Genomic DNA, 27,555 nt, shown 5'->3' with positions numbered 1-27,555 from the left:
CTACAGCACAATTTATTAGACAAAATATATTGTGAGATTTTTACTAAGTAGCTGAATTTCTTCTCTCATCTTACCTCCTCCATTTGACTCTGAGAAATAGCTATGAGTGATTATACTGGTTTTTCTATCTTAGGATATTTTTAATTAAAGTTCTTAGTGTACTTGAATTAAACCTTTGTATCATTTGAAGGACTAAAGCTATTCTGTTGCCTTTTAATCTTAGTGTTCAATTTGACATTATATGAAAACATTCTTGCCTTTTACTCTATCTTTTCTGTGGTTTTTGTCATTCAGTATGGAGACCAGCTTGCTTAATAGGTTGGTGAAAACAGAATTTAATAGCCTATCACTTCAAGATGAGTGAGAATACTAAAGGTCATTTTCAACACTTGCTTGAACTGGTGACTTTACTTCTTTAAAAGTTCCCTGCTGTTGGTACTGAGCTGGTTTTGTATCTTTTTAGTGGCCTACATTACAGGAAATTGTATGAGATGGAGTGGAAAAAAGTGCACAGAATGGAAGCTGCACTTTTTTTATTATTATAGAATAGCCCATAGCTTTCTGAAAAAAGTGCCATGTGGGAAAGTTGCTTCCACGCTTACCACATTGCATGCATTCTTTCATTCTTTCTTTATTGTCTAACTAATATTTCTCTGGGTGCATATAAACAGATACTAGTGTAGTATTTTTTCATTAGTGTTTATTTCATTTTTCTTTAATGGTATTCTGACAGTTGGAAGTGACTGGATCCTACTTCACCAGTTCTTAATTTGTCAACATACTTTTCGTCAGTTGGCCGTACTGTGAAGGTCTTCAGGCTGAGAAAAAAGATCTGAGGGGTTTTTTAGTTGATGATGAAATATTTTTGGTGACTTTCTTTGTGTTGATATTTTCCTTTTCCAACATTTGAATATTTTTTTCAATTTCAGTTAACCTTGATGCTTCTTTCATTTGGGTTTGAAGTTGTTTGAAATGTATTGGCTAGATAGAGAAGAGACTTCATACTCTATTCTAGAGGAGTTTTCAGTCATCTGCTTTGTGTAGCTTACAGAAGGCTAGTAAGATGCTGCCTCAGTCTTGTTCAGTCAGAGCTTGAGGAATTAAGAAGAAAGCTTTGGGATGGGATATGAAGTGTAAATAGCAATGGCCATTTAGGCCCAAGATGCAGGAGGTGCAAGAGCACAACTTGAAGTTACTGTGGTATGGTGAGGTGTGTGGAAAATATGAGATACAGTTTTACAGTGAGCTGGACTGCAGTAGTCCCTCTGAAGGAATAACCTTTCTAATATTTAAGTTTAATTTTATGGATTCAAGTCAGTTGCATCCTTTACCTGCTTTTCTGCTTCCCCCTAAATCCCTCCCCAAGAAAATTCCTGTAGCTACACTAGTTTTTTTTTCTGCAGCTAAATTTTAAGGACTTGTAGCAATATTTTTTTTTAACTACCTAATACATTGACCCTAATAGTGAGATAAATATTGAGTAGTCCATTATTGTGCATAGGTACTCTGAGGATTAATGAGTGTATATGCACAGGCAAGAGAATGAAAGCATATCTGTCTACAGAATTAGGCTATATTTAAGGATACTGAAATTTCTGCCAAAGAAGGACCACAGTGAAATTTCATCTGCCATTTATGTTGTCCGTAATGTTCTTTAATTTAATAGACAAGATAGTTTGTTTATAATTAAGCTTTCCTAATATTGCTGTTCCCCATGGTTGTGGTGTAAATCACTTTACTTTGTAGTTCATGTGTAGTACATCTTCAGTCTCCATCTTTCATGTATAATTCTTCCATAGACAGTCTCTGGGATGCAGGAAGACTTCACGCTGCCAATTGCTTCTTGTGTATGTAGTAGAATTTTGAATATATGCAATTGAATTCCTTTTTCCCCAAGTCTTAGTCAGGTTTTCTGATTTCTCTGATGCTGTTTCTTCCTTCAGTGTGCATGCCCTTCCTGCTGTGGTAGCAAATGTTTCTTTCCCAAAATAATTCTCATGGCAATTTCTATTGCTCCTGACTGGTTTTTCAATAGGTAGACCTGGCAACTAGGCTGAATGGATCAACAGTTGCTACTGAAGGACAAGGGGCAATGTGCGCATTGAAAGAAAAGAAATTATGTTTAAACCTAAGAAAAAGCTTTTTTTTTGTTGTTGGGAGTGAGCACTGGTTGAACACTGAATAGGTCTCCCGGGGGAGGGGATGGAGTCTCTGTCCTTGGAGATACTTAAATCCTGGCCCATAGCAACATGCTTGAGCTGACCCTGCCCTGAGCAGGGGTCTTGGATTGGATGATATTCAGAGTCCCTTCCCACCCCAGACATTTTCTGAATCTGTGAAGTGAACTGGTTTGTCTTATCTGCAATTCACTTCAAGACTGCCACATCTTTTAGTTTCTTTGTACCAAGTTATGCAATGAGGCAAGTTCTAGTAATTCTTTCCTCCCCATCTTTTCACCATTTTCTCCCCCAAAAAATTCAAAAGAAAACCCTAATCAAGCTTTCAAATCTTGGACTATATTTCATGAGTCTTCAGAAAGATACCTTCCTACCTGTGTTCCAGATATATTCAACTTTGCTGTTCAGGCTTTGCTATAACAAAACATGGTTGAGAAAAGATGTGTTCAAGACTTGTTGCACAGAGGACTAGTTTAATATAAAGATTTTACTTGGGGAAAAATGTTTTTCCAAACCATCCTGTTAGGATGTAAAAGGAGAATGAGGTAACATAAAAAATGGTAGCTCTTAAGTGCAAGAGGTTTGCAGATTACCTCTCTTTCATGACTGTAACTCTGTGTTTTGCACCTGACTTTCTGTTGGAAGGAATGAGCTAATAAAGACCTGAATTTCCCGATTTGGATAAAACCAAACCCGTAAATAATGAAATATACATACTGGTATAACATTCAACTAGCATTCTCAATCAAAGACATTTCTTAGAAAACTGTCAACCCACTAAGAAAACCATCTTGTGAGACAGAATGGGAGCGCTGGATGAAATCATAACCCCAGTTTGTTGAGGTACAGAAATTGGAAGCCCATTCCAAACTCTGTTTTTTCTTCTTTTTTAAACATAGTGCAAAATTTTATTCTTCTTAGCCTTTCTTTCAGTCTTAGAATTTGGCTTAATAAATAGCAGTCTCAACAACCGTGCTTTTATTACTGTGCTTTATGGCGGTAGAAAAGCTTATCATAGTCATACATTACTTCAGTTATCTTACTGATAAGCACTTTGTGTGATTGCTTGTGCTGTGAGGTCTCACCCTACTAATACCTGTGATTATAAACCTGTTCCACACACAACATGTTCCACCTAAAAATAAATTAGGGGATAAAAAAAATCTTCAATATAATTTGTTTGTTCTGTATGCAGCTTGTTAGTCCTATTTGCAGCTTTTTGTTCTCTTTTTAAACTGAACAAAAAATTCTCATGCTGCAACAGACTACTTTGGAGTACAGTGCCAATACTTGATGTAATATTAATCTGAAACAAGTTTTGGAGACTTTGCACCATATTATTTTCATTATGAGAGAAAAGGATACATCACCATAAAGCCCCTTTATGTTTGCCCACACTATTTATAAACGTGGTGCATGGTGTTTAATGGTGGGGCATGGTAGCTAAAATTGCATTTAGGCATTCCTTGTCTTTCAGGAACAGAACTTGCTGCTTTACTTGGGAACACCTTTCCTTCTTATTTGTTCCTCTTGGCCTTTTAAAATTTGTTTTGTTTTGCCTCCTGTGTTACTATAGTTGTGCAGGTTTCTTGTGTCTGGTGTTAGTAACCAGACCTTTCCCATTCCAACGGTGAGTCAGTGCAAGAAAAGAGGTAGTTGCACATTTCTTCCTCTGCCCTCTGCTGGTTTAGGAGCCTTCTCTCATTCTTCATACCTGTAACAAATTATTTTATATACTACCTAATATTGATATAGCTTGTCACCATCTTAAAAGAAATCAACTCACTCCTGCTTTGGATTACAAAAAAAAAATTAATGTAATTCTTTAAAATGTAATAGTGGAGTTTTGATCACAATTGAATTAATAAGTTGCAACTACCTTGTCACAGACAATTCTTTCAAAGATTACATTTCAACAGAAAGCATGCTATAACTCAGCTGCACTTTGCATCATGTTCTGTATTATATCATAAGTGAGAGTTATTTTTCTCTTTGTTTCCAGCTTCTGAAACTGGCAGACCTATTTTCACAGCCACTTTGTTAAAAAAGTCTGCAAAGATAACATTAAAAACAACAGAACACACCACTGTATCTGATAGTGTGGAGTAGTGGATATATGCACATTACATACATAGAGAAAAGTAGTTTCAAAGTACTGATTCTTTAACATACATTTTTCATACATCTCTCATGGTTCAGTTCCCCCCCACACCCCCCCTTCATTTTTATCCTTGTGTATTCCACAGAACATTTCAGACTTAGCTGAATTAAAAATGAAACACTCTAAGGAGCAGTGCTCCCTCAGGTGTATATGAATATGAGGCACTGTAAACATTTGTTGGTATTAAATCTTAGAACATTTCCCTCAATACATTTGATTTCCTGGAGGAATTTTTCATGAAATTTGGGGGAAAAGACACATTTGCAATAAAAAAAAGGCGAAGTTGAAGTGTGAATTGTGGTTAAGCCACAAGGGTTTATCTTACAAATAGGAGATTCTTCTATTATACCCAGCTTTTTAAATTTTAAATAAGTAGGGTTTATGTAGTAATTTTTACAGATTCAAAGTTGTAATAAGCTTTTTTTTTTTGAGGCCCCATTTTTTTTACACTTGTTACATTATATTTTAAATATTGTCAGATTTAAATGAGGGTTCATGAAAATTTAGCTAGCTTTATTTAGTGTTTAATAAAAAAGGAGTTGGGAAGTTTCTTCTGTGTTGTGTTTCATTGTCTTATTTTTTGGAAGACTGGGTACTCAAATGTGTTACTTAAATTTATTGGTTTCTGTTGTTTAAAATTGAAATGTTTTGTTTAGCATGCTTTCCCTTTCTGAAAACATTTGTAATATTTATCTTTGGGATTACTGATGCTGTGGATGTGATGAGTATCTGTGTAATGGTGACCATCTTGTCACTTGCCCTTATGTAACTTCAGTATTGGCCTTGTCATCTCCTCCTCTCTTTTCTTCATCCAGTGCATGCAGCTCTCCTTTGAAAATGGCAACTTCTGTTCCTTTTGGAGTGTTTGATTCTTTGAATCTTGTCTTCATTAGTATTTGAAAGTGATTCTTAACACTGGAGTATTGCTTTCTTGTTCTTTGTCGTGATTCAGATGGAGTTTCCATGTCTGGTGTGTGTTTCAATTTTCTTCAAAAGACAGGTTACTTAACCACTAGTGTGTCTTAACTGTTTAACTCTTGGAAGGCTCTAAATAATATTGAAAGTAATACTGTGTTTGTATTCTTGTTCTTTATTCATCTGGAGGAAGTACTCTTAAGATATGTATTGTAATCCTTAAAAAATATAATATAAAGTAGGAGGTTCCAAAGCAGAAACAAAACACCAAAAAAAGGTATTTTGAAGGCTAAGTTCATATGATATGAAAGTATGAAGAAACATTGCTGAAAATAAAGTTCATACTATTTACAGAATTGAATTTGTCTGCTGTTTGTGATTGTTTTATACAGAATGTAAGTGCTTCATAGCTTCCATGTTTTAATTTTTTTTAGGAAGAACAGAATCGAGGCAAGCCCAACTGGGAACACCTGAATGAAGATTTACATGTACTTATCACTGTGGAGGATGCTCAAAACAGAGCAGAAATAAAGCTGAAGAGGGCTGTTGAAGAAGTAAAAAAGTTACTGATACCTGCAGTAAGTATTTGTATGCAAGCCTTTGATTTCCATTTTCAGAAGGTACATTTGAAATACGAGTAATTTGCTACAGGTGTAAGAGTAAGCCTGCAGAGTGGCATCCTAAAAGGAAGTTGAGATACTATTTTGTAATACTCTAGTGATCTTTAAACTGCCTCATCCCAGATTGAATTATTCCTTAGAAGATAATAGAGAGAGACTTTTTTGAAAGAGACTAAGAGACTTCTTTTTTTTTTTTTTTTTTTTTTTTTTGTCTGAGATACAGGAAATAGTTATCACCTTTAAAAGGCAATGCTGGACTGTTACAAACACTGCTTTTCTCTCTTTCCTTCAGTGTTAGTATTCTTCACTTGAAGGCTGGGGAACTATGACATGCTTTTATGTTTCACTTCGAGATGATTTTGATACTTTGAGAAATAAGGGCATGTTTTTTTGGATCATCACATAAACATTTTGCAAAGAGAACAAAACCCTTTCGTATCAAACAAACTTTGCTGTCAGTATACTGGGGGAAAAATAAAAGTAGTGAAACTGGAAATGGTAGTGAAACTGGAAAAGGGTTCTTTCTCATTTCCTGATAGTATAAACTGGGTTCTGAACATCTAGATGACTTAAATACTTTTTCAGAGACCAGAATTACCCTGTGAGAGCCCTTCTCTTAGATCTTCTCGGTATTCTCACTCAAAGCAAGGTCATTCCAGTGTGGCTGTATAGCGCATCCCATGCCATTAACTTGTATCATCTTTACCACCACTTTTGTGCCCCTGTAAAATGATAAGAATAAATTAGATATTTTTCTGTGGTGGAAAAATTTTCCATATTACAAGGAAAATTGAGACTACCTTGTGAAAGAAAGTAGTAGGTGGTATTGAAATGACCTACTGATTTGGGGTACTTAGTAAATGCTAATAGATGCTGGCTGTGAGGAAACTTGTGGTGACACATGCTGTCTCTCTAAGCAGATTTATTCAGAAGACATTTTTAGAAATTACTAAAGATAGGGAGAGAGACTTAATTTCTGAATTACCAAAAAAATGCTAGAATATTAAGCACGAGTACGAAAATCGTGATTTAGATCTCTTGACATTGCACATTGCCAATTTCTGAAACCAGCAGTCAACTGGAGAAAGTAGATCTTCAGAATTTACTCACTTACTAAAGAGGCCTTGAGCACATTAGGATTGAGTTTATAGTCAGGATTTTTATATGGGCAAATTTGAAACCCTTATGTTCATTCTTTAGCTCCTACAGAGCTAAAGTTTAGAAACACAAACTTCTGTGTGAATTAATTTTGTTAGGTTCATTCTTCTACCTCCCCCTTATTGCTGACTAATATGGAGGAAGGGTCAACTTCAGGATGATAGGTTACAAACCCCCAGTATGTCTGAAGTACTGATGTGTGTACTCTCTGTGTGTTTGTGCTAGGCTTGTTTTGTGGAGCTGTGCAATGCGTATGTTCTGAGCCTCAAAAAACGTAACGCATTAGTACTTCTTTCATTGTGAAAGTGACAGCCAGCTCTTTGTCTTGAAAGCACTCTGCCTCGTGTAGTAGCTTAATCAACTGGGGAAGCACTGTAATCCTGATTGCAGAAATAATTGTTTTTCCCCTTTAATGAAAAATAACAACACAGGGCTAAGTATTGTCCGAATAGAACATCACTTGAAATACGCTTTGTCAGTTCACTTCATTATCATCTTTATGTATTATGCATAGGCATAAGAGATTTGGGTGGTACATATTACTTGCACAAGAGTTAAAGGTCTGTTGGCTCTAATTTCTCAAAATTATGCCTTGCTGGAACAGGTATGTGTGGTGCATACTAATGAATTAGTATGTAGGTGAACTTGGGTTTGTACTACCTATTGCATCTGTTCAATTAGTATAAAAAATGGAATTGTGTCTTCAGGCAGTTTGAGAGCTGAAAAATTCAGTTTAGTGTTAAAATATAGGAATTGAAAACTTATGAGGGAAGTCATAAACCTTCAAATAATCAGGGTAAGCAGGAAAAAGGGAAATCCTAGTGAATTACAACAATAGGAGTGAAACTGTGGCTGTTGGAAGATTCTGAAGATACTGTAAAATGTACGAATGGAAAAAGTAAAATTCCCTTTCATGTGGTAGAATACCTGCAACTATTAATGTTTTCAGATAAATGTCAAAGGATTGAATTGAAAAAAAAAAAAGTTACGTGTTTCTATTCTGTCGCTGTCCAGCTTGATTAAAATTTGAGACTGTGTAGGAGAGAAGACTCATTCTCATCTTGCCATACAACGTGAAAATGCTTTGGGTTTATGAGATAAATTTCAGAAACATGTTAGTGTTCTAGTGTTCAGAGATGGAAATTAGTTGCTAATTTTTTGGAATGATCAGTTATTTTTTGTACTCAAGATGTTAAAAAGCCTAATTACATTTTCTAGCAACAGTGCAGAAATAGGCACATTTCTTAAAGCAGATTTCTATTTGAATGTACTTGGGTGAACAGAGACTATTTCAGTACTAAAGTGTGTTTCTTACATTTATAAATCTGGATCATTACTGATTTTTTTTCCTTGTGGATGTGAATTAATATTTTTCCCTTTTCACTTTCTCTTGCATTTTACCAAAATAGTGATATAGTCAAGTAGTTTATCTTTAGAAATGAAAAGCACAACTTGAGAAAGATTGGCTGAACAAGCCATTTTTTTTCTCCTTGAGGAGAAAGGCCAACATATTTTTTTTCATTATTACTCATTTGTAGTTAATTTACATTTCTTCAGTACGAAGCAGTTTTTTAAACATTTTTGGCTGTAGTTCAAGTTCCATAGAATTAATTCTTTTCCTCTTCCCATAGCTCAGTGGGATACTGGTCTTTATCTACACCTGCAAGATCATACAGTATTACTTCTTTCATGTTTTTCTTCAAAAAAAGGAGAATTAATAAAGCAGTCTGCAGATTTTTTGGGATCACATCAAGTACTGTCCTTATGCCTCCTTCTGAAGTGAATCCTCCAGATCATTGATTTCTCTTTATTGTGGGAGCTTTGAGAGTTGTTTATTATTTGCATGAGTTAAGTGAGGCTGGGTGGTTCTCTTGCAAAGGAAAGGCAAAAGATGTTCTGGATCAATTGTTCACTGCAGAACAGAAGAAAAATCTCAGAACCTGGTTCGGAGGCATACATAATGAAGAAGTATAGCGTACCAAACCAGAGCATCATTAAGGGTTTGAAGTTGTTCTTGGAGCTCCTGGGCTGTAGGGCTGAACTCCTCTGCCAGAAATGTTAGAACTTCTGTGTTTTCTAAGAAATGTGGAATAAATGTTTCTAGCTGAATGAGTTTATCTGGATATTCCTTGCATTTTACAGATGACCAGGTCTTGTTTAATTGCTGATTCACCTTTATACTAGCTGCTTTTGTAAGGGATGAGGCACATGTGACACACTTCAAATTACAGACAGATACTTTTTACTTCTTTTTTCTTTTGATTCCACGTGGTTTGTTTCTGAGGAATAGATTGTATTTCTGGTTTCTGCTTAGCTATTCTAAGTTGGTCTGGAATTGGTGTTGTTCAATTTTTTTTATTGCTTTTCTTATGCTGGGGCAGCTATAGTTTTACTTGGTTGCTGCCTCCATCTTCTTGGAAGAGAACTACAACACAGAATTATTCAGTGATGTTCCCTGTCAAACTTTGTATACCATTTGTCACTACTGTGTAGAATTTTACAGTTGTGATGGGTAGGAGATAATGTTTCAATAGAAGTTTGTTTCGTTTTGCTCCTATTTTTGGATCTTTCCCGTAAAAGTGATTTTAGACTTTTCAGTCTTGAATATCTTTAAATTTAACTGAATGGGAAAGTAAATGTGCTGTATACAGCATGATTTTTACAAATTGGAGCATTTTTTATCGTGGTGCTTGGTATGTACTCATTCACTAACTGTTCTCCTTCTGTTTAGTCCCTGTTACCAGAGATGTTATTTTGATGGTATTTCTGGTTTTAGTCACACTTATATATTACACATTTTCTTTATATAAGAGGAGAGAATATTATGAAGGTGCAATAGTATTGGTAGAGTGGCTTAATTTTCACAATTCACAGTTATTCACAGTTGAATAAGCTAAAAGAATTTCTTTCTAAAAGACTGCTTTCAGCAAGTGTGATGAGGTGGGGCTTGTTTATTAATTAAGTGGATTTCTAATACTTTCCTTATAGGCGTGGTTGTAAATTTTCCTTATGGTCTGTTTTCAGCTACTTAGGGTAAACTGAAGGATGTCTTAATTTTGACCCTGGGAACTTTGTGTGCTGTGAGTTCCATCAAAAAATACAGAGAAAAAAATTAATTTAAGAATGTTTGACCATACTTTAGCCTTAGTTTAAAAAAAGAACATAGTTAATATTGTAATGCAGTACATAACTTGTTGCTCTGTAATTAAGACTAGCAAAATCTTGACATTTGAAAGATATTAGGAGAAGATTTCATTTTTTATTAGCCATATAAAAAGCCACAATAAATTCTGCATGCAAGTTTGACTTCCTTGAATAGCTCTTTCTAATTCATTCCTGCATGGTGTGTTGGTTTTACATTTTTGCTTTCACAAGTGAGAATATAGCACTGCCTTGCATAGTTTCCCTGTTGAAATGTTGGTCATGCTGTGCAATCCATTGTTTGCTGCTTATTCAGTTCAAGTAATGAAATTAATAAGTGATACAGTAGCAGAAAAAGGATACTGCTGTCCTTAAGAGCATTTTAGGAAATTCCTATGTTATGCCTGTTTTGTCAGTTCCGATACAAGTCTCTCAGGGCAAATGATCAGACAGGAAGCTCTGCACGAAGGACAGCAAAGCAGCCAAATGTCTTGGCAGTGACCACTGGATAACATGGTAAACTTTTTGATGTGGGGGAGAGGTGATAGTGCATTATTTTTAGTAGCATGAAGCGGGCTTAATGTTTCCATGGCTGTAAGATCTGAGGGCTGCTGCAGTCCTGCCATTCCTTCATGATTTGCTGTTCCTGCTTCCTGTTTTGCATCAGAAAGCCCTGGCCTTCATCTGAGGGTGTGGTGAGTCCATTTGGTGCAGAGCTGAACCTCACTGAAGGACTTGCTACAGAGTCACGCCTGGTTTAGCACTGACAGAATTGATGGCATGAGAACAGGCAGATAGGGGAAAATATTACTGCAGCAGACCACCCTTAAATAAATTTCTGTGAATATGTTCACCTGCAAATAGCATGAGAGTAAAATATCCTGCTACAGTGAATTTCTGATTATGGCAGTGAAAAACAATAGAAGATTGTAAGTGTTCCTCTTTGTGTGTTCCACTGTCCAGTATGTCTAGTCTGTCATGCAAATCTGAGTTTTAAAAATGAGAACAAGAACTTCTTACACCAATTCACATAGGAAGTGTTTACATGTTGTACTTCATATGTCACTGCGGTGTTCAATTTTTATTTTACATTGGTATTAACGAAATTATTTTGGGTCAGCTGCAAGAGAAAAGTAGCTCTATGCGTCATTGTGTATTGTGATGGAAACTCTAGACTAGTGGTTCATTGCCACCAAAATAGTATCTGTTGAATGGAAATGGGGTTTTGAGACCATATTTACTACAGCGTGTCTTGATGATTTTCAGCTGAATTGAGATAACATACTGTTAAATTTGTCAACTCCCCTGAAATGATTGTCTTAGTACAAAGGAGAAAATTAGAATTGTTCGTCAGAATATTGTTCAAGGTGACAGAGCACTGGAACAGGCTGCCAGGAGAGGCTGTGTAGTTTCCTTCTCTGGAGGTATTCAAAACCCACCTGGAACTTTTTGTGGGGTGAGGATTAGATTGTCTCTTGAGGTCCCTTCCAAGCACAGTCATTCTCTTATTCCATGATGAGAATAATTTTGAAAAGAGATGTAAAATGTGCTGTTTATATTATGATTATAAATTTATTTTCAACTTTCCATTTTGAGAAAGTTGACAAATAATTAAATGGTAAGTACAAAATTATGATGATCTGTGCCCTCACATGTTTCAGTTGATTGTTTTACAAATCTGGACATAAAGTCATGCTAAAATTTAACTATGTAAATATGTCTAGTTTTATTAGCTTATAACTTTAGATAGCAATTTGTAGGGATTCTTGTTCCATCTAGGCTTTTCTTATACTAATGGGAGAAAGAAGCTTCTCCAGCAGTTATTTCTAAGCACATTAATCCATGTGTTTACTCTGAATCTTCTGGACATCTCTGATGGCTTCTAGAACTCAAGGAAATTAGTTGTGCCTATATACAGTTACTGTTGAATACCCTCTCTTTTCCCCTTTTTCTTCTTCTCCACCACTCTCTGCCTTTGTTTATTTAAAGTGTTACAAATGTATAACTTGAGAAATGGTAGATTGAGTTTTTGGAAAAGACCTTGGGAAACTTAGAAAATAGTCTCTTCTCAAAGAGAAACAAAGACACTCTGTTGCCTGAAACTCAGTAGGTACATGCCCTTCCAAGGAGGGATTATGCATGGATTGGGAGCTCTAATTAGGTTCTGCATGGGTTTTGTCTGTCTTCCAGAAATGTGCCTAATCTATTAGGTTTTTTGGTAGACATAGTTGTGGAAGAAAAAATGGTATTGACCTATTCTGGTAATTTTTGTGGTACCTGTAACTTTTTAAATTTTCATCCCATTTTTATAATTTGCTTCCTTTAGTCTTGGCTGTTTTCCCAGTGCTTCCTCTAGTCATTTTTCTTCTTTTTATTCCTTCTTCCATACTTTTGTTCTTTTTCTGTGGATGATCCTGGGACAGAACATGTAAATTTGGATCTTTCTATAAAATCTTGTTAAAGCATTTCTCCACTTATTCAAAAAGCAGATGATTAAGCTACAATTCTCCTTGTCTGGCCATGTTAATGAAGATGATGGCAAATCCTTCATTTCTAGTTACAATTCAGTTTTGGTTGGTTGATTTTCTCTTTTGAAATCTCAACTTTATACCTAAGTAAAAGAAATGGTAATTGTAGAATTGTGATTCCTGGAGAGATACAGTGTAAAGAGTAGGAATTTGTTACCCTGCACTTTTAACACATTTTAACACTTATCACTAGCCAGACTGTATTAAAGTGGTCAGATCACTTCATGTATGAATCACCTTGGAGTGGTTTCTGGAAGGATCTTAGCAATTGCAAAGATTTTTGTATGAAACAATAGTAAAGTAATGAGTAAATATTTCTCTTTTCCAGCCATTTAAAGCATTCCTTATTGCCAGTGTTAGTTTTGAAATCTAGATTTCTAATTATACAAAAGTTAAGTTTGTCATACAGACATCTGTGGTTTAATGTTGACTGATGATTTACAGTCATCTAGTTGCTCTACATTGTTCTATTTTGACATCAGACAGAAAATTCTAACCTGTGGAAAAGTGCCAAGAGTTTTTGGCCTACTATTCAATAGAAAACTTAAGTGTTTCTATTTTTAAACAGTTCAGAAATACCTGAGCTTTCAGTGGGAGGAGTAATATGGTTTCTTTTTCTTTCGTAAATTGTTTATAGGCTAAGACTTTAATACAGGAATGTTATAGATACTGTTGGCAGGATAAACATAGGTGGGCATGATATAAGAGATTGGAGTTAATTATGTTAAACAGCTTATATGATTTTGGACTAGGCCATTTGTAACATACTATTAAATTGGAGAGTGGTAAACCATCCTGTAAAGTGATTAGATTAGATCTTACTGGAAAGTTGCATTGGGAAAAGTATTTAAGATTCTGTCAAGTAGTATATTATATTTCTTGTGTGTTGTTGGAAATAGTATGGGTTTTATAAATTTTTTATCTTCTATATTTAAATAAGTATTTTAAAAGCTCTACCTCATTTTCAAACTTACTTTATTAATAGCTTAATGAAAACAGCACTGCCTTCTGTATTTTCAGCATTACCATTATTAGCTAACTTTTAATGTTTTCACAACATCTCTATATGTAGTAAATTATGTTCATCAGTTTGAGCTTTCGTTGTAAACTCAAATGTGTTTTATATTCCAAATCATTTGGAAGTACTGGATAGAAGGAAATTTCAACACCAGCAAATCTAATGAAGTCAGAGGTCTCTAGCATTATATCCAGTTCTTTGATATTGCAGCTTTTTATAAATGGATTGGAAGATGTGAGGTTTTCTATTTGACCAAACACAGCTGTAGATACTAAGAATTTCAGCTGCTTTATTTATAAATAAATAATTCTAGCCTTTGATAGATACTTTGCTACAGCCTCCAAAATGGTACATTACATTACAAATCCTTTTTCCTGAGACTGAAAAAATCAAAGCCCCCAAACCACCATTTGGAGTTGGCTGTCTTATGATCATTTGAAGCAGTTTTCATGAAGAGTAATTTTCAGTCATGTAATTGCATGCATTGCTGTGCCCTCATCTTAAAATCTTTATGATTCCTTCATTCTCTAGCCTGTGTCCTAGTTTGAAAATGGAATTTTAATTTAGACTACCCTGACTTTCTTGGCAGCTATAGTAACTATACTGATACAGTTGTACTAAAGCAAGCGAATGACACATCAGGTGAAATTGAACTAGAAGATGGAGTGGGGATTTGTCAAATGTGCACATGGGTACTTGAGTGCCTCGGTGATGGAAGTGGGCAATTCCAGTTCCTTGCTCAGCCTTTTGGCTGTGTTAGGTAGTGGGTGGCCTTGTTTTTGTCTGCTATTCTGAGGTTTCACTTTTTTAATAAGCAGATCTGTAGCTTCTAGAGTCTTAAAGGAAAGTTTCAAAATAAAGCTTGCTTACTTAGTTTGTTGGAATTAACAGTCAAAATCATTACTGTCAACAGACATCAGATGTTTAGAATAATAAAATCTTCACGTATTGTGCAGAAAAGCTGTTGGTCGGAGTCTAATCACTTGTTTTAACTTGGAAGATAAGTTCTGAAAGACCAAGGGAGCTAAGAGGTGTGTCTGGATTTCTCCTGGTTTAAATCCACTGTAGTATATGTGGTAATACTGTGCTAATCTGATTTGCCAGTTAATGGTATCCTGGCATTTGGAACAGATAGACTGTTGATACAGGTTGAGAAGAACACTGTTTTTTCTCAATGCCTGCAAGAGCAAAGCCTGTATTTGCCTTTCAGTAGTTAGTTCTGCGATTGCTGGTTAATTTCCAAAGAAGGTGGTTGGGCTGTGGAGGGAGACTCCCTTAACTGATCCTTGCAATATCAACTCCTCTCCTATTGGATGGTGGAGAACTCTTCAAAGAGTTACTTTATTACTCATCAGCAAGGAGAGTTTCAGGAAATCTCTTAATTTTAATGATAAACCAAAGGTCAATTAGATTCAAGAAAGATAAACATTAAAAAATCAGGCTTTTAAAATGCATCAGGTCATAGAAACAGTTGTTTTCTCCTATGATAGCAAAGGTACTTTAAATAATAAACCTTAACTTTTTCATCTGTAAAATGTGGTGAGAGTACCCTTCTGTTTTTTTAAATACTCTAAGAGGTAAATCTTTACTTACCAATAAATATGGGAAATGTCATTACAGGAATGCTCTTTCTTTTGTAGCAATCTGTAGTTTTAGAGGTGGCTCTTGGAGATAGAAGAATGAGCAAAGTTTTTATTATGCTATAGGATTAGAAATTGCAGGGGAGACTCTGAAGGTTCTTGGTGTTCATAAAAAGTTGTGCTAATAAGTGGTTTCATTGATTTCAGTTTAGAACCAATTCAAAATAATTTTTTTCTTGTGTGTTGCATAAACCCAAATTCTGTGTATTGCCAAAATATTTTTATGGAGGAACTTTTTTAACATTATATATATGTATCTTCAGCTATTTTGCCTTTGTGCTACAAGTAAACTAGACATTAAATTATATGTCTTGACTTCCTTACAAAGTAAACAGGAAGATTAGCAGTTGTGCAGAATCAAATAGAAGTCCTGCTCAACTGGACAGCCTTAAAGGAACTCCGCCAGTATCATATAAGAAAATGTCATCCCTTGTTTCCATGTAAATCATTCTGCACTGCTTGGAAAATAAAGTGAAGCATGTAAGACACTAAAGCTGACAAATAACACAATTTATTCTTATTATGTCATGCTATATATTTTACAGCCTTTAAAAGCAATCTGTTTGTAGAATTTCAACATAGAGATGATAGTAGTTTTTAATATTTTTTTTTCCACTACTGTCTGTAGGATTTTTTTTCAAAGATCCTATGTGGCTTCAGTAACAAGATCACATTAGGATTAGTAGTACTTTGTACATCTGAAGTGTACAGACTCCTCTAAAAATCTTACTCTAGGTTACTTCTAAGAACTTGAAAGATGCACAGTTGTGTGCATCCATGGTTTATGCTTGAAATCTGCAGATTGATTTTTACTAGAAGTCTCAAATTGGCTTGGAAGCTTTAGAAATCTTTGCTAGGATAACATCTATGATGATGTAGTCGAGACATAATCCGCAACATACTTTAGTGCTGGTTTTATTTATTTCAGTTCAGTCAATTTCTTCAAATGTGAATCACACATAGGCTTTCAGCCAAATATTAAGGTTCAGGGGAACTTAGGAAACTAGATATATGATTCCATGTCATTTAATGTAAAGCACCTGTAATTTAAGGCATGGCTTCTCTTTCTAAATTCAGCAAACTCTTTCTGATGGAAGTGTGTATAGTAGAATCATGAGGGGAAAAAGAAAATTACTTATTTTGGTGTTTTCATACCAACACTTCAGGGTTTGGTTTTTTTTTTTAACAAGCTTTGCTTTTTATTTTCATTTAATTCACAGAAATGTCCAAGTAGAATCCTGTTTAATTAAAAAACAATTTATTAGCAGGGAACCTTAACTGGCATAAGAACAGTAAACTTGGGACGTTTGGCTTCTCCAAATAGCTTGTATTTCTAGGCAAGCTTATGTAAAGAGTAGAAAAATAAAGTTTTTTCTTCAGAATATCAGCCTGTTACTTATGATTTTAAAAAAGTAATTTCAGAAAAAAACCTAGTTTGATAGTTGTATTTATAGAAATCAAATGTGTCCATATTGCTCTGAAAGATTAGTATTAATAGCATATGTTACCAATCCAGACAAGTAAATATTACAGTTACCAATCCAAACAAGTAAATATTACAGTTAAAAGCATAGAAATAAGGGTTTAGTGTGGATTCTGGGAGAATTTTTTTTTTCTTTTCAAATTATCTTATAAGTGCTTCTCTATACAGTTACCTTTTCACTTTACTGTTGTAGCATCCTTTAGATGTTGGACTTATTAGACCAAATCTTTTTCTGGCTTTGACCTTAGGCTTATGGCTATACTCCCTTAACTTTGTCAGTATTCTTTTTGTGTTTCTGGTGATTAAAGTTTCTTTTTCTCAAAAGCATGTGCATGTCTTGCATTTATGGCAGAGAACAGTATCTGTCCTGTCTGCCACATAACCTAGATTTAAGAGAGACCAAAAAAGGCACCATCTAGAAAGCGGGGTTTGAGAGTTTTTCCACGTAGTTTCTTGGAAAAGGGATGTTGGTACATGTGTGTGCGCCTTCACTTGTGTCAGTGTTCGTTGATTCAGAAGTATAAATAGATTTGATGATGATTTAAGTCTCAGTTCTGCTTCCTATGAGAAGTACTTAGTGCAGTACAGAGCTCTTCTTTGTCTCTTGATACCTGAAGTGCAGCATCTTAGGGATGCTAGTCAAAGCATGGTTCTCATGTCCTTTTTTTTGTACGTGCAAGTTCTGCAAAAGGGAGAAAAATGTATTAAACCCAGAGTATCATCCTGCTTGGAGAGACTCTTGAAATCCTGAAGGATCTGATGCAAGTGAAATTGCTTCTCATCTCAGTAGTGATGATGACCTTACTCCAGAACAGTTCTTTGTTTCATTAATCTATCCACACTTGCTTTTGGAAGTATAGGAAACTTCTTCCAAAACTGCTTCTGTAAACTCCCCACCAACTTTCCACAATATTTTTTCTGTGTTGCCTTGTTTAAAATACATTGCTTTCAGCAAAGCATAGCAACTGGTATTTCTGAATCCTTGCTGAGTTCTGCAGCCTTCTCTGAAAGATGTTTTGGGGAAAGAATTCGTAAAATCCTGTATGAACCAGTCTGTCACTTAGGTCTCTGTAGTTAACATCCAGAGCTCACACTCAACAGTTTTATGTATTGACTTGCACAAAAACTTCTGCTGTCTTATTTGCTGCTTATCTTTAGATAAACTAGTTGGGTTTTTTTATTCTTGAGACACCCCTTCCTCTCCCCAGTAAGACTGTGACAGTATGTTGTGTCTTAGACAGTTGAAATAGGACCTTCCAAAAGGCTTAAAGCTAGGAGTATGGTTGATAATAAAGGTGACTTGAACTTTTTACTTACTAATTTCATAATCAAAACCAAAGCAAAACCAAATTTTTTGTTGTTTTCTGGTGGCTGATGGGGTAGACAGAAAAGCAAAGGAACAAACTTATTGCAATAATATGAAGCCATATAGAGATTTCAGATGCTGTCCAGATGGGCTAATGAACTGTTTTCAAATGGCAAAGCAAGATAAAGAAGCATGGGGGGTAGTCTGTGTTTTTACCATCACAGAAAGGCAAAGGAGCTTCTTTCTATTTGTAAACTGCCAAATACAAGTGGATACTACAGTCATAAACTTGAAAAAAATTACCAGAAACCCCAAAATGAAAATTATTATTTTATCGTTTTTAAAGGATTAGTAATAACACTGGGCAATAATTCTTACTTAAGTGGAGATGAGTGATATTTCTGTCATTGAAATTTGATGTTAAACTGTTCTTGGGGTAGGATAGGAGTGGCACTCATTTCTCTGTAGAATTTGTGTGGAGTATTTGGGACCATACTGCATTTAATATGCATAGGTGGTGTCTCACATGTAATATACTAATACATTTACACTGTATGTGCAGTGTAAGATGCATTGAATGTTCTATAGGCATAGGAAGACCTTATCTAGTATACCAGTAGGCACTTAATTAAAAAATTAATAGAGTTGGCAAATATAATATATGGGCAGGCATAATTAATGCATCAGTATGGTTTTATCTCAAATGCTTCTTACATCTCAGATTAAAGTACATTGTTACATTCTTTGTATCTGTTGTTTGGTACTAGTCCTGACTTCACCAGCATCCTTATAAACCACTCAAGGAATTGCTTGTAGAGGTCAGATGAAGCAATAAATGGTTTGGTTTTTTTTGTTTTGTTTTGGTTTGGTTTTTTTTTTTTTTTTGTTTTTGTTTTTTTTTTTTTGTCTGTTTTATTTGGTTTTTTTTTTTTTCGGTTGTGTTTTGGTTTTGGTGGGTTTTTTTTTGTGGTGGTGGTGTTGGTTGTTTAGTTGTTGTTTTGTTGTGGTTTTTTTTGTTTGGGGTTTTTAGGTTTGGTTTGGGGGTTTTTTTGGGTTTTTTTGTTTGTTTGTTTGTTTGTTTTTGTCTTGGTAGAAGTTGTAGACCGCTTCACTAATTGGGCCAGATGGATCTAACTGCTTTATCAGATGAGTCAGCCTACTTTTTAATGATGTTTTTTAACAGTATGGCTGCATTTCATTAGAAATGTTGTGTGATGAAATCGTCTTTGGGTTTCTTGTTTGCCATTGCATATAGGATTTTAGAACTAAATCTGTTCTCAAAACAAATATGCAGTTGGTTTAGCATATGTCAGTAATTTTTTAAGTGAAAGCTTAACTTACCAAATGTTATGAATCAAACTAATGCAGAATTTAAAGTCATACTTTGAAAAAACAAGTATGAGATGTTAGCTATTGACTTCAGATTAAAAGAGAAATCAGACGATATGTTTTGAAATTAAATGTATTATGTGATCGCTTAACATTTTAAAAGTTGACTTCCCTTTTGATTAACTTTCTAAGAATGTGTCTTTTGCACATTTAGATTTTAACTAGTTTTGGTAAGTGTTCATGTGGAGAAAGGAAGAAAAGTTGTAATGTTTATTATGGGCGTTCCTGCTCCAAAAGAAATGGTGGTATGACCAAAACAGACTAAAATTAATTTTTTGGAGCACAGACCACCATCTTCATTTGACGTACAATGAGTTAAGCCAGGGTTTAGGCTTTTCCAATGCACTGTTAGTCTAGAAACGGAAAATGTTTATTCTCTTCAGCATTGAGCTGCTGTTTTCATTTCAGTGAAAAAGGGAACAGCTAGGGCAAAAGAGCAAGGGTGCAGTCATAAGTTTCCTTCACTTTTCTCGATTAAAAATGACAGGGGAGGTGAAAAGCTTTGCTACGAAATCTGCACGTCCCCTTCCCAAAATAAATAACGCTGTAAAAGGGCCTGGGTGGCTTTGTAAAAACTGGGACATTCTCATGACAGGCAGGCAGCGGGCTCTTGCGCATGGAGAATGATGACACAATACTCAGTAGCATTTTATGTAGTTCCTTGAGCTGTAGTTTAGGCTATTACATGCGGTATATAATGGCAATAACAAGATTAATTAATCTCATTCGAGAGGTGACTAAGTACCTTCAGTAGTCGAGACGCTGAAGTTAGTGGTTGGGTTGTCTCCTTCGCTGTCATTCCGCTGGCTTTTTGCCTTCCTCAGTGTTTGTTCTGCATGACTTAGTGGATAGGAGGTGCTTTGTCTTCGCAGTCTTGGAGCCTCTCTTGTAAAAAGCCGTAATGTGAGAGTACATCCCTTCCTGTGCACAAAGGTGTTGCCGCTGCTCTCTGCCGCGCACAGCCATTTTAATCTGAATGGGGAATCTGTCTGGGGACCCGCGTACAGTAATTAGCAGTCTCTTCAGAGTGTCAGAGCAGAATTACCATTGTAATGGTTTAGCAGGAGGATAAAAGGATTGAATTTGGGTCTGCCTTCCTGCCAAACTAAATGAGTTGCCATGGGAATTTTCAAATATAAGAGGCGTTTACTTAAAGCAATTTGGTGAGTTTGAATAAACTCATAAATTACGGGGTTTAGAGGAGAGATCCCTGCTTTCTCTGGCATGGGCTGAACAGCAAAGAAGGCTGTTAGAAAGCTGCTTACATTCTTAATGAGAATAAGTTGATCCATGCTCCCTTGCAGTCTATCAGCTTATTAAGGCTAAACTGTTTCTGCTAAATACAGTACAGTAAGCACATTTTGAGAGACATAGTTTGCAACAAATCCCCGAAGTAAAAAGCAACATCTGATTGCTCTAAACATAAATTGAATTTCCTTTGCTAGATTAGATCTATTTTCAAGTAATGCTATTAAAAATGGTTCTCTGTATTGTTTCAATAAACATTAACCTGCTATTGATTTCAACTTTCCTCTGTGCATGTAATACTTATTACAACACTTGTCAGATCTGCTTCTGAAAGGGGAGGGAGGGCATTGAGGTTTCTTTCGAAAACAAATAAGGTCCTATGGCCCTTCAAACTGTTTTTTTTTTTTTCCCTCGGGTCACATGTAAATGTTTTCCCAGCTCAGGCCTGCCTGCCTTCTCTCTAAAGGGAGTTGGGCTTTGACCCGCCGACTTCTTTGTCAGCACCGGTGCTATTGAAATGTGAGAAGATGGACTTGGTGCTTTCACAAGTGCCTCAAGTGATGAACATCACTTATGCTTGTTTAACCTTCAGCTGTGCTCCACAAGTCAGCTGTAGTAGGCTGGGGAAGAGCTGATGGCCGGTGTTCAGCGCCGCTTGTTTGGAAGCATGTGTTAATGTTCTCCCAGCCACTTAGATCGGGTGACTTAAAGAAATCGGGAAGATTACGACGTGCTTGAATACTTTGATGCTAGCTTTAAAAGTGTGTACTCGAGGACACGTCATCCTTGAAACAGTATGCAGTGTTTTCCCCAAAATAATTGATATCGGTTATATAGCTTAAGGCTTAAATGTTGCCTTGTGATCCTTTCTAGTACATATCTCAAATCTTTACCCATCATAAGTATTAGGATATGGAGGTGGAACTAATTAAAAAGAGAGCAGTAGTGCCGTAATGGCAGTAATTTTAACTTCCGTTTAAAGCCATAAAAATACGTTTTGAACTCCTTGATATAATCTTACATCACTAGCAGGAATCCTGTAAATTAGCAAAGGAAAATAGTAAATTTGTGCTGGTGATTCAGTGGTTGAACAGCTGCTAAGTTCTAACAAATTCCTGAACTGTTACTAATGATGCAGCTGAAGCTGTTTGGTAGCCTCGGGGTACTGTTTCTGTGAAACTTCAGAATATCTCCGAAGAAATTAGAAGAGAACAAGAGCAGCATTTATTCTTACTAATACTCAACATTTTAACTGTTCATTTAAAGTTACTTTAAGAAATAGTGTCAGGGAATTGATTCCATCAGACTTGATCCCCACCCCCATACTTTCTTACTTCTTAGATGAGTTACTGGAAGGCAAAATTTTATAATAAAATATTTATAAATATTTACAGTAAAAATATTATCTAAGTGTTTGTGGAGTGGCTTGAGAAACTGAAACTATGAAAACTTCTACGCTCTGTATTATAAGAGGGTTGTTAAATGATTAGAGGACATTATCAGCATTAAAATATACAGAAAAGGCAATGCTACAGAGGACTCTTTGGGATATTGGGTTGAACTGAGTGCATCACTTAGGTCCTTAGTTCCAATACCTTACAGCACCTGTGCAAATCGATGCTATTTACAGAAATCAGGTGGTAAAAAATATGAAAAAAAATTATATATATTGATATTACAGTTTTCAGATTTCACACTCTGGGATTTTTTTCTGCATTTCAGAATTTTAGTTCCATAGGTTGTGGGGCTTGATTGGGACCTATATTATATCACATTTTGTGTGTTCTTCCTCTTCTCTCTGCTTGACTTGCAAAACTGAGATGAAAATAAGTGGCAGTGGGAGTGCAGGAAAAGCTTAAACTGGTGGGATTTTTTGGCTAGGTCAGATGTTGAGATAGGGATAGTTAAAAATTACTGATAACTGAATCTAGGCTACACAGTATAAATTTAGTTTTGCAATACCTGTGAAAGAGGTGGGAATTGCTGCCTAGTATTTCACGTAATTTTTTTCTTAATGAAGGATTTTCATAACCTAAAACTTATTGATCAGTCACACCAGAAACATCCTCCTCAAAAGTTCATGAAAACGTACATCAGGCAAGTTACCTGATAGAAGATGAGTATTTCATTTGAAAGATATTCTGTCTTTTACCTCACGGCAGCATAGGAGAAACCTTATCATTTTACCATCTAAAAGTATGGCATACAGAAAAAAAGTCTGGTTTTAGGTAAAACTGAGATGAGCCTGCTTAGATCTGAATCTGATTTCAGCTAAAGTATGTTCTCATGACTTGTGATGAACTTGTTGTTTCATAATGAAAGCGAAAGTCCCCTTCCTGCTTCAATCCTGAATGAAGCTGCTGGCTAATTAATTTGTGGCTGGATATCATAAAAAAACACTTAACAGATTTTTCTATGAGCTGACTTTATTTTCTAAGTGCTAGAAAAGTAACTGTCAAATTTTCTGGGGTTTTTGGAGAGGTATATCACCTTGTTGAATGTCTCAACCAGCACCAGAGAACACAGAGGAAGTGTCAGGGGTATGCACACAGAAAAGGTGGGAATACTGTAATGGGGAAGAAGTGGGAAGCTATGCAAAGTACTTGTTCTCTGTGTTTAATTTGTTATATTTTGAGGGTTCTTGGCTCCTGCTGGTCCAGGAATCCAGAGAATCAAAGAAATGTGCATGCTGCTAGACCAGTAGGGATAGCAGCTGTTTCTTCTCTGGGCACTCCCTCTTTTCTAATAACCTCTCTTGCAAGTATTTTTATCCAGTCTCCATTTAATTCTGCTTCTGCTGGGGCATTGTTACTTTTGCCTTTGATCTTCAGATTCCAACAGTTTGTTTCCTTGCGCAATTTTTTCACTTACTAACTTGTAAACTTTTGACAGCAGGTTCTTTGCATGTGTATTGTAGGTATCTGAACTCCAGGTCAGAAGTGTTTATATACTGTTATGCTAAAATTAACGTTGCATGCAAAGACATGCAAACAAAATGCATAATCTAAGTTGTACAATTCTTGGCTAAAGAAAATCAGCAGCTCTCACTTAGGGTAGTTCTATAGACAAATGTAATACACAAAAAGGAAAAAAATATCAATAAGGAAATTGATTTTTGTAGAGTACTCACACTATCAAACCAAGCATTATTTTCAGTTTTTTAACATGGAGCTTTGTAAGTACTGGATGCACTATTTAACTGCGATGGAATTAAAGTTGCTGGTATAAGGTGTAAGAATTGCCAGTTTAAGATGATGTTTTTAGAGGTTTGAAATTAGGTTTTTTTCAGTGCTTTTAGAACATGGCCTGTAAATACCAAAGAAGTTCAAAGATCTCTGCAAAATGTAAATGTGTGTACTTAGAGTAGTAGGTAAATAATTGAGATTGTAGCTGTTGCTCCCGGTGAGCAAATCTACAAATGGAGGAATAGACTTCTCATAGGTTTAAGGTAACCTAGAGGAGTGTGATCAGTACAGTTGGCCAAGAAAAGCTAGTAATAGTATTTCTCCACTGAAGGTTGGCATCAAGAGAGAAGAAAGACAGAAAGGAGAATGATTATATGTGAAGAAATGGGCAAAAACTATAAAAAAATAATTGTAGGAGAATGAGGAATAAGAAAAATGAAATTGAATATTTTAATATGAAAAAAAATTATTTTAGTGGTCAGGTGGTGGTTTCCAGTTAGAAAAGAAGATTAAACTGCTGGGCTTCAGAATTAGCAAGACTAAGACTCCCAGTTCCACATGGAACTGCGTCAGTTGGCACACTGAGGTGTCAGCTCCCATCAGTCTCTCCTCCCTACTGGTGAGTCTGCAGTGAGGTCCTACAGTTTTGTAACGTGGCAGAAAAATATATAGCTTTAAACAAAAAAGTGTTGCCAGATGAGCAAGTTGGCATGGTTCAGTCCTGGATCCCAGTGATGGATACAGGAGAGCAGCAGTAAGGAAAGAGCCGTGACCACCACTAGCGAAATTGGCTTAAAGTGCCAGAGGAGTGCCAGTTGAGAGGCTTTTTACATCTTGAAAATAGTTTTTGACTCCTTTGACAGCAGTGTAAAACCTCAGCCTAACCATCCTGAACTAATTTGTAGCCTGGGAAAAAGTCTTAAGGATGGCATTTTAATTTTTTACATTCTGGAATCGACTGTTGTATTTGCTAGGTAAACTTGTCTGAACTTGTTTCCTCTGAAATTATTCTCCCTAAGTTTTCTGTATGATTGATTCCCATTCCATCCTCTGTTTTTCAAAGTCTTAGCTTTCTGAACTCAATCATGCACGGATGCACAGCAACTTACTTTTAGACATTCTGGAAACAAAATTCCAATAATTTGTCCATTCATTTGAATTGCTTCAGAATTATATGCCTTGCTTTTCACACCTTTTGTACCTTTGTTGTCCTTATTTCCCTTGGCTTAAGGAAAAGAATTTCATTTGTCTCTTCTCATTAATGCTGAGTGAATGAATATTCTTAGTTACTCTGAGTGTCCAAAAATTTTCATCATTTTTAGGTTTACTTCTTAATTTTTCAGCCACGTCATGTAACTGAAAGCTTAAAATACACTTTTTCTGGTTTTGGTTATGGTTTTTTTTCCTGTGTATTAGTTTTTACACACATTGAGGGAGGTTTTTACTGCAAAGTGCTATGTATAAGAATATATTCCATAAAATTAGAGACTGTGTGAATTTAGGTATTATTTTGAAATATTCATGAGATTCTGAGGCTCAGGAGATTAAGAAGCACTAAGGTGATTTGTCTTGTAGTAGAAGATGTATTTTAAGCTGCTTTTGCTTATGGTTGTGCACCTTGTCTACTGCAATACAAAAGTATAATTCTCTGAAAGACAATTTAATTCTACATATTCCTAACATCTAAGTCTAAATTTGTTTCTCCTAAAAATTGGATTAGAACAATAAATGTTTAGAGAACCAGAGTGTCTGAACAATATTCAAACAGAAAGATGTGCAAAATTGAGTCAGAAATCTAGAAATAGGACAGTGTTACTTGTTTAATGGGACTCAAGGATCATTCAGAAAGCAGGTGAAAATCTCATATGAGAGTGAAAGGGCAAGGCACTGGTAGGGAATTTGTAGGAAGAAATGAAGTTACCACTGGAACAGTTTGGTGTTATTAGGGTGGATTAATATTTTTAATACCAACATTGTGTGTTCTCTACAAAGGTCCTACAATATGCATCTGGCATTTAAGGTTAGTTAGAAGCTACAGGGGAGATGCTGCATAGAAACATTGCAGGAGTATCCTGTCAAGAATGGTTTCCTGAGCATGACATGACAGCATTGATCTAGGGTGGCTCAGTGACTGCAGTTTGTTTCAGCCACGGTTCAGGTACCCAGCTGCTTAAAAAATGAAAAAGGGAAACCATTAAATGAAGTTTTGGTGTAATATCTAGTCTGTAGCAAGTTGTTCAGGTGCAACGTTATAAAACATACAATGATCAACAGCAAAAGAGAAACAGAGGTCCTGAATATTTCTGTCCCAGTATAGGCTTTAAATTGCAGTGAAATTAGATCAAATTTATACTGTGAGTCCTGCTAAATGGTTCCTTTAGTGTCTGTGTCTGCTGAGGAGGCAGATTTTTAAATTAGTGTGTAGAACAGCAGGGAAGAATGGTCAAATTAATTATTTAAGATAGGCCTGATACATACTTCTCTCATTCTAGGACAGAAGATTACACTTAAAGAACTTAATTGTCTTATCATATAGGCTCAATTATTATATAGAAAAAAATATAATAGTTTATTCTGGTAATGTAGGATTTTAGGAAAAAAAGAGATTAAAAAATTCCGGTCAGTAATTTATTCAGGGATTTTCCAAACAGGTTAACCAGTACTTTTACTTTGGCAAGTCTCTAGTCAGGTGCCCCATGATCTCAGTACCTTCTGAACAGAAGATGATGTTTGCTATACCACAGTCTCATTTCAATACATGAGCTGTCATAACCTGTACGTGCTTGTGAGAGAGTTCTGAAACATGGCCCACGTACAACATTGGTAGCGTTTGTTATTTATGCATGGCATCTGAATAGTCTTGGGCAGGGGGGAAAAATGTGTAGGTTTTTCTGCAGATTCCAGGAAATACTTTCTATAAAAACCATGGTCTTATTTACAGGGGGGAGTGGGGAGAGGGGAAAGGGTTGGTTTCGAGGGTTTTTTTGTTGTTGCTCTTGGGATTTTTTGTTTGGTTGGGTTTTTTAATTTAACAACTTTTATAAATATAAATTGGTGAAATACAAATTCCTTTTGCAAATCGGTGGGTAACAGAAAGATATTTCTATTGCAATTTGGTATCTTTCATCAGAATGTAAGGGGTATTTTTTTTTTTAAGCACTAGGAATACTTTCAAAACTTAAATTTTCGTTACTGCTAATGTACCCTATTTTCAGTAATAAGTATTTGTAATCTGGTTTTAAAACCTAGCAGAATAAAAATCTCATATACAAAGTAGAATATCATAAGAAACTGATTTCATATTAATACATTATGAAAAATAGGTGGTTCTTATTTGTCAAAATCAGGATGAGAAATACTCATCTTAAAGTATGTGATTAATTCCCAAAGCCCAAAAGGTGAATATCTTCAAAAATGAAGTTGGTTTAATTTTCTTTGACACTTACTCCAGTTTCAGGTTTCACTTTTTTTTCCCCAAGAACTATGATGAATAATTAAAACAAGACTTGTGTATGTTTGAATTATTCCAGGTAATTGCACTGGAAAATTATGTGAACCACATTTTTAAAAAAAGTCAAATTATCAT

The 27,555-nt window shown here is 35.5% G+C and overlaps 1 protein-coding gene across 9 annotated transcripts in view; it reads left to right on the top strand.

The window, feature by feature from the left end:
* Nucleotides 1–27,555, top strand: part of QKI (QKI, KH domain containing RNA binding) — a 149,431-nt gene that overhangs the window by 94,446 nt on the left and 27,430 nt on the right. For all 9 annotated transcript variants that reach the window (XM_053937005.1, XM_053937006.1, XM_053937004.1 and 6 more), the window contains one exon: nt 5,688–5,831. In XM_053937005.1, coding sequence (XP_053792980.1) covers nt 5,688–5,831 — 144 coding nt within the window. The remainder of the gene's footprint in view (nt 1–5,687; nt 5,832–27,555) is intronic.

Source organism: Vidua chalybeata, chromosome 3 (genome assembly GCF_026979565.1).
Source record: "Vidua chalybeata isolate OUT-0048 chromosome 3, bVidCha1 merged haplotype, whole genome shotgun sequence".
NCBI lineage: Eukaryota > Metazoa > Chordata > Aves > Passeriformes > Viduidae > Vidua > Vidua chalybeata.
The sequence above is the reverse complement of the archived record's forward strand: the minus strand, read 5'-3'. Positions and strand labels throughout refer to the sequence as shown.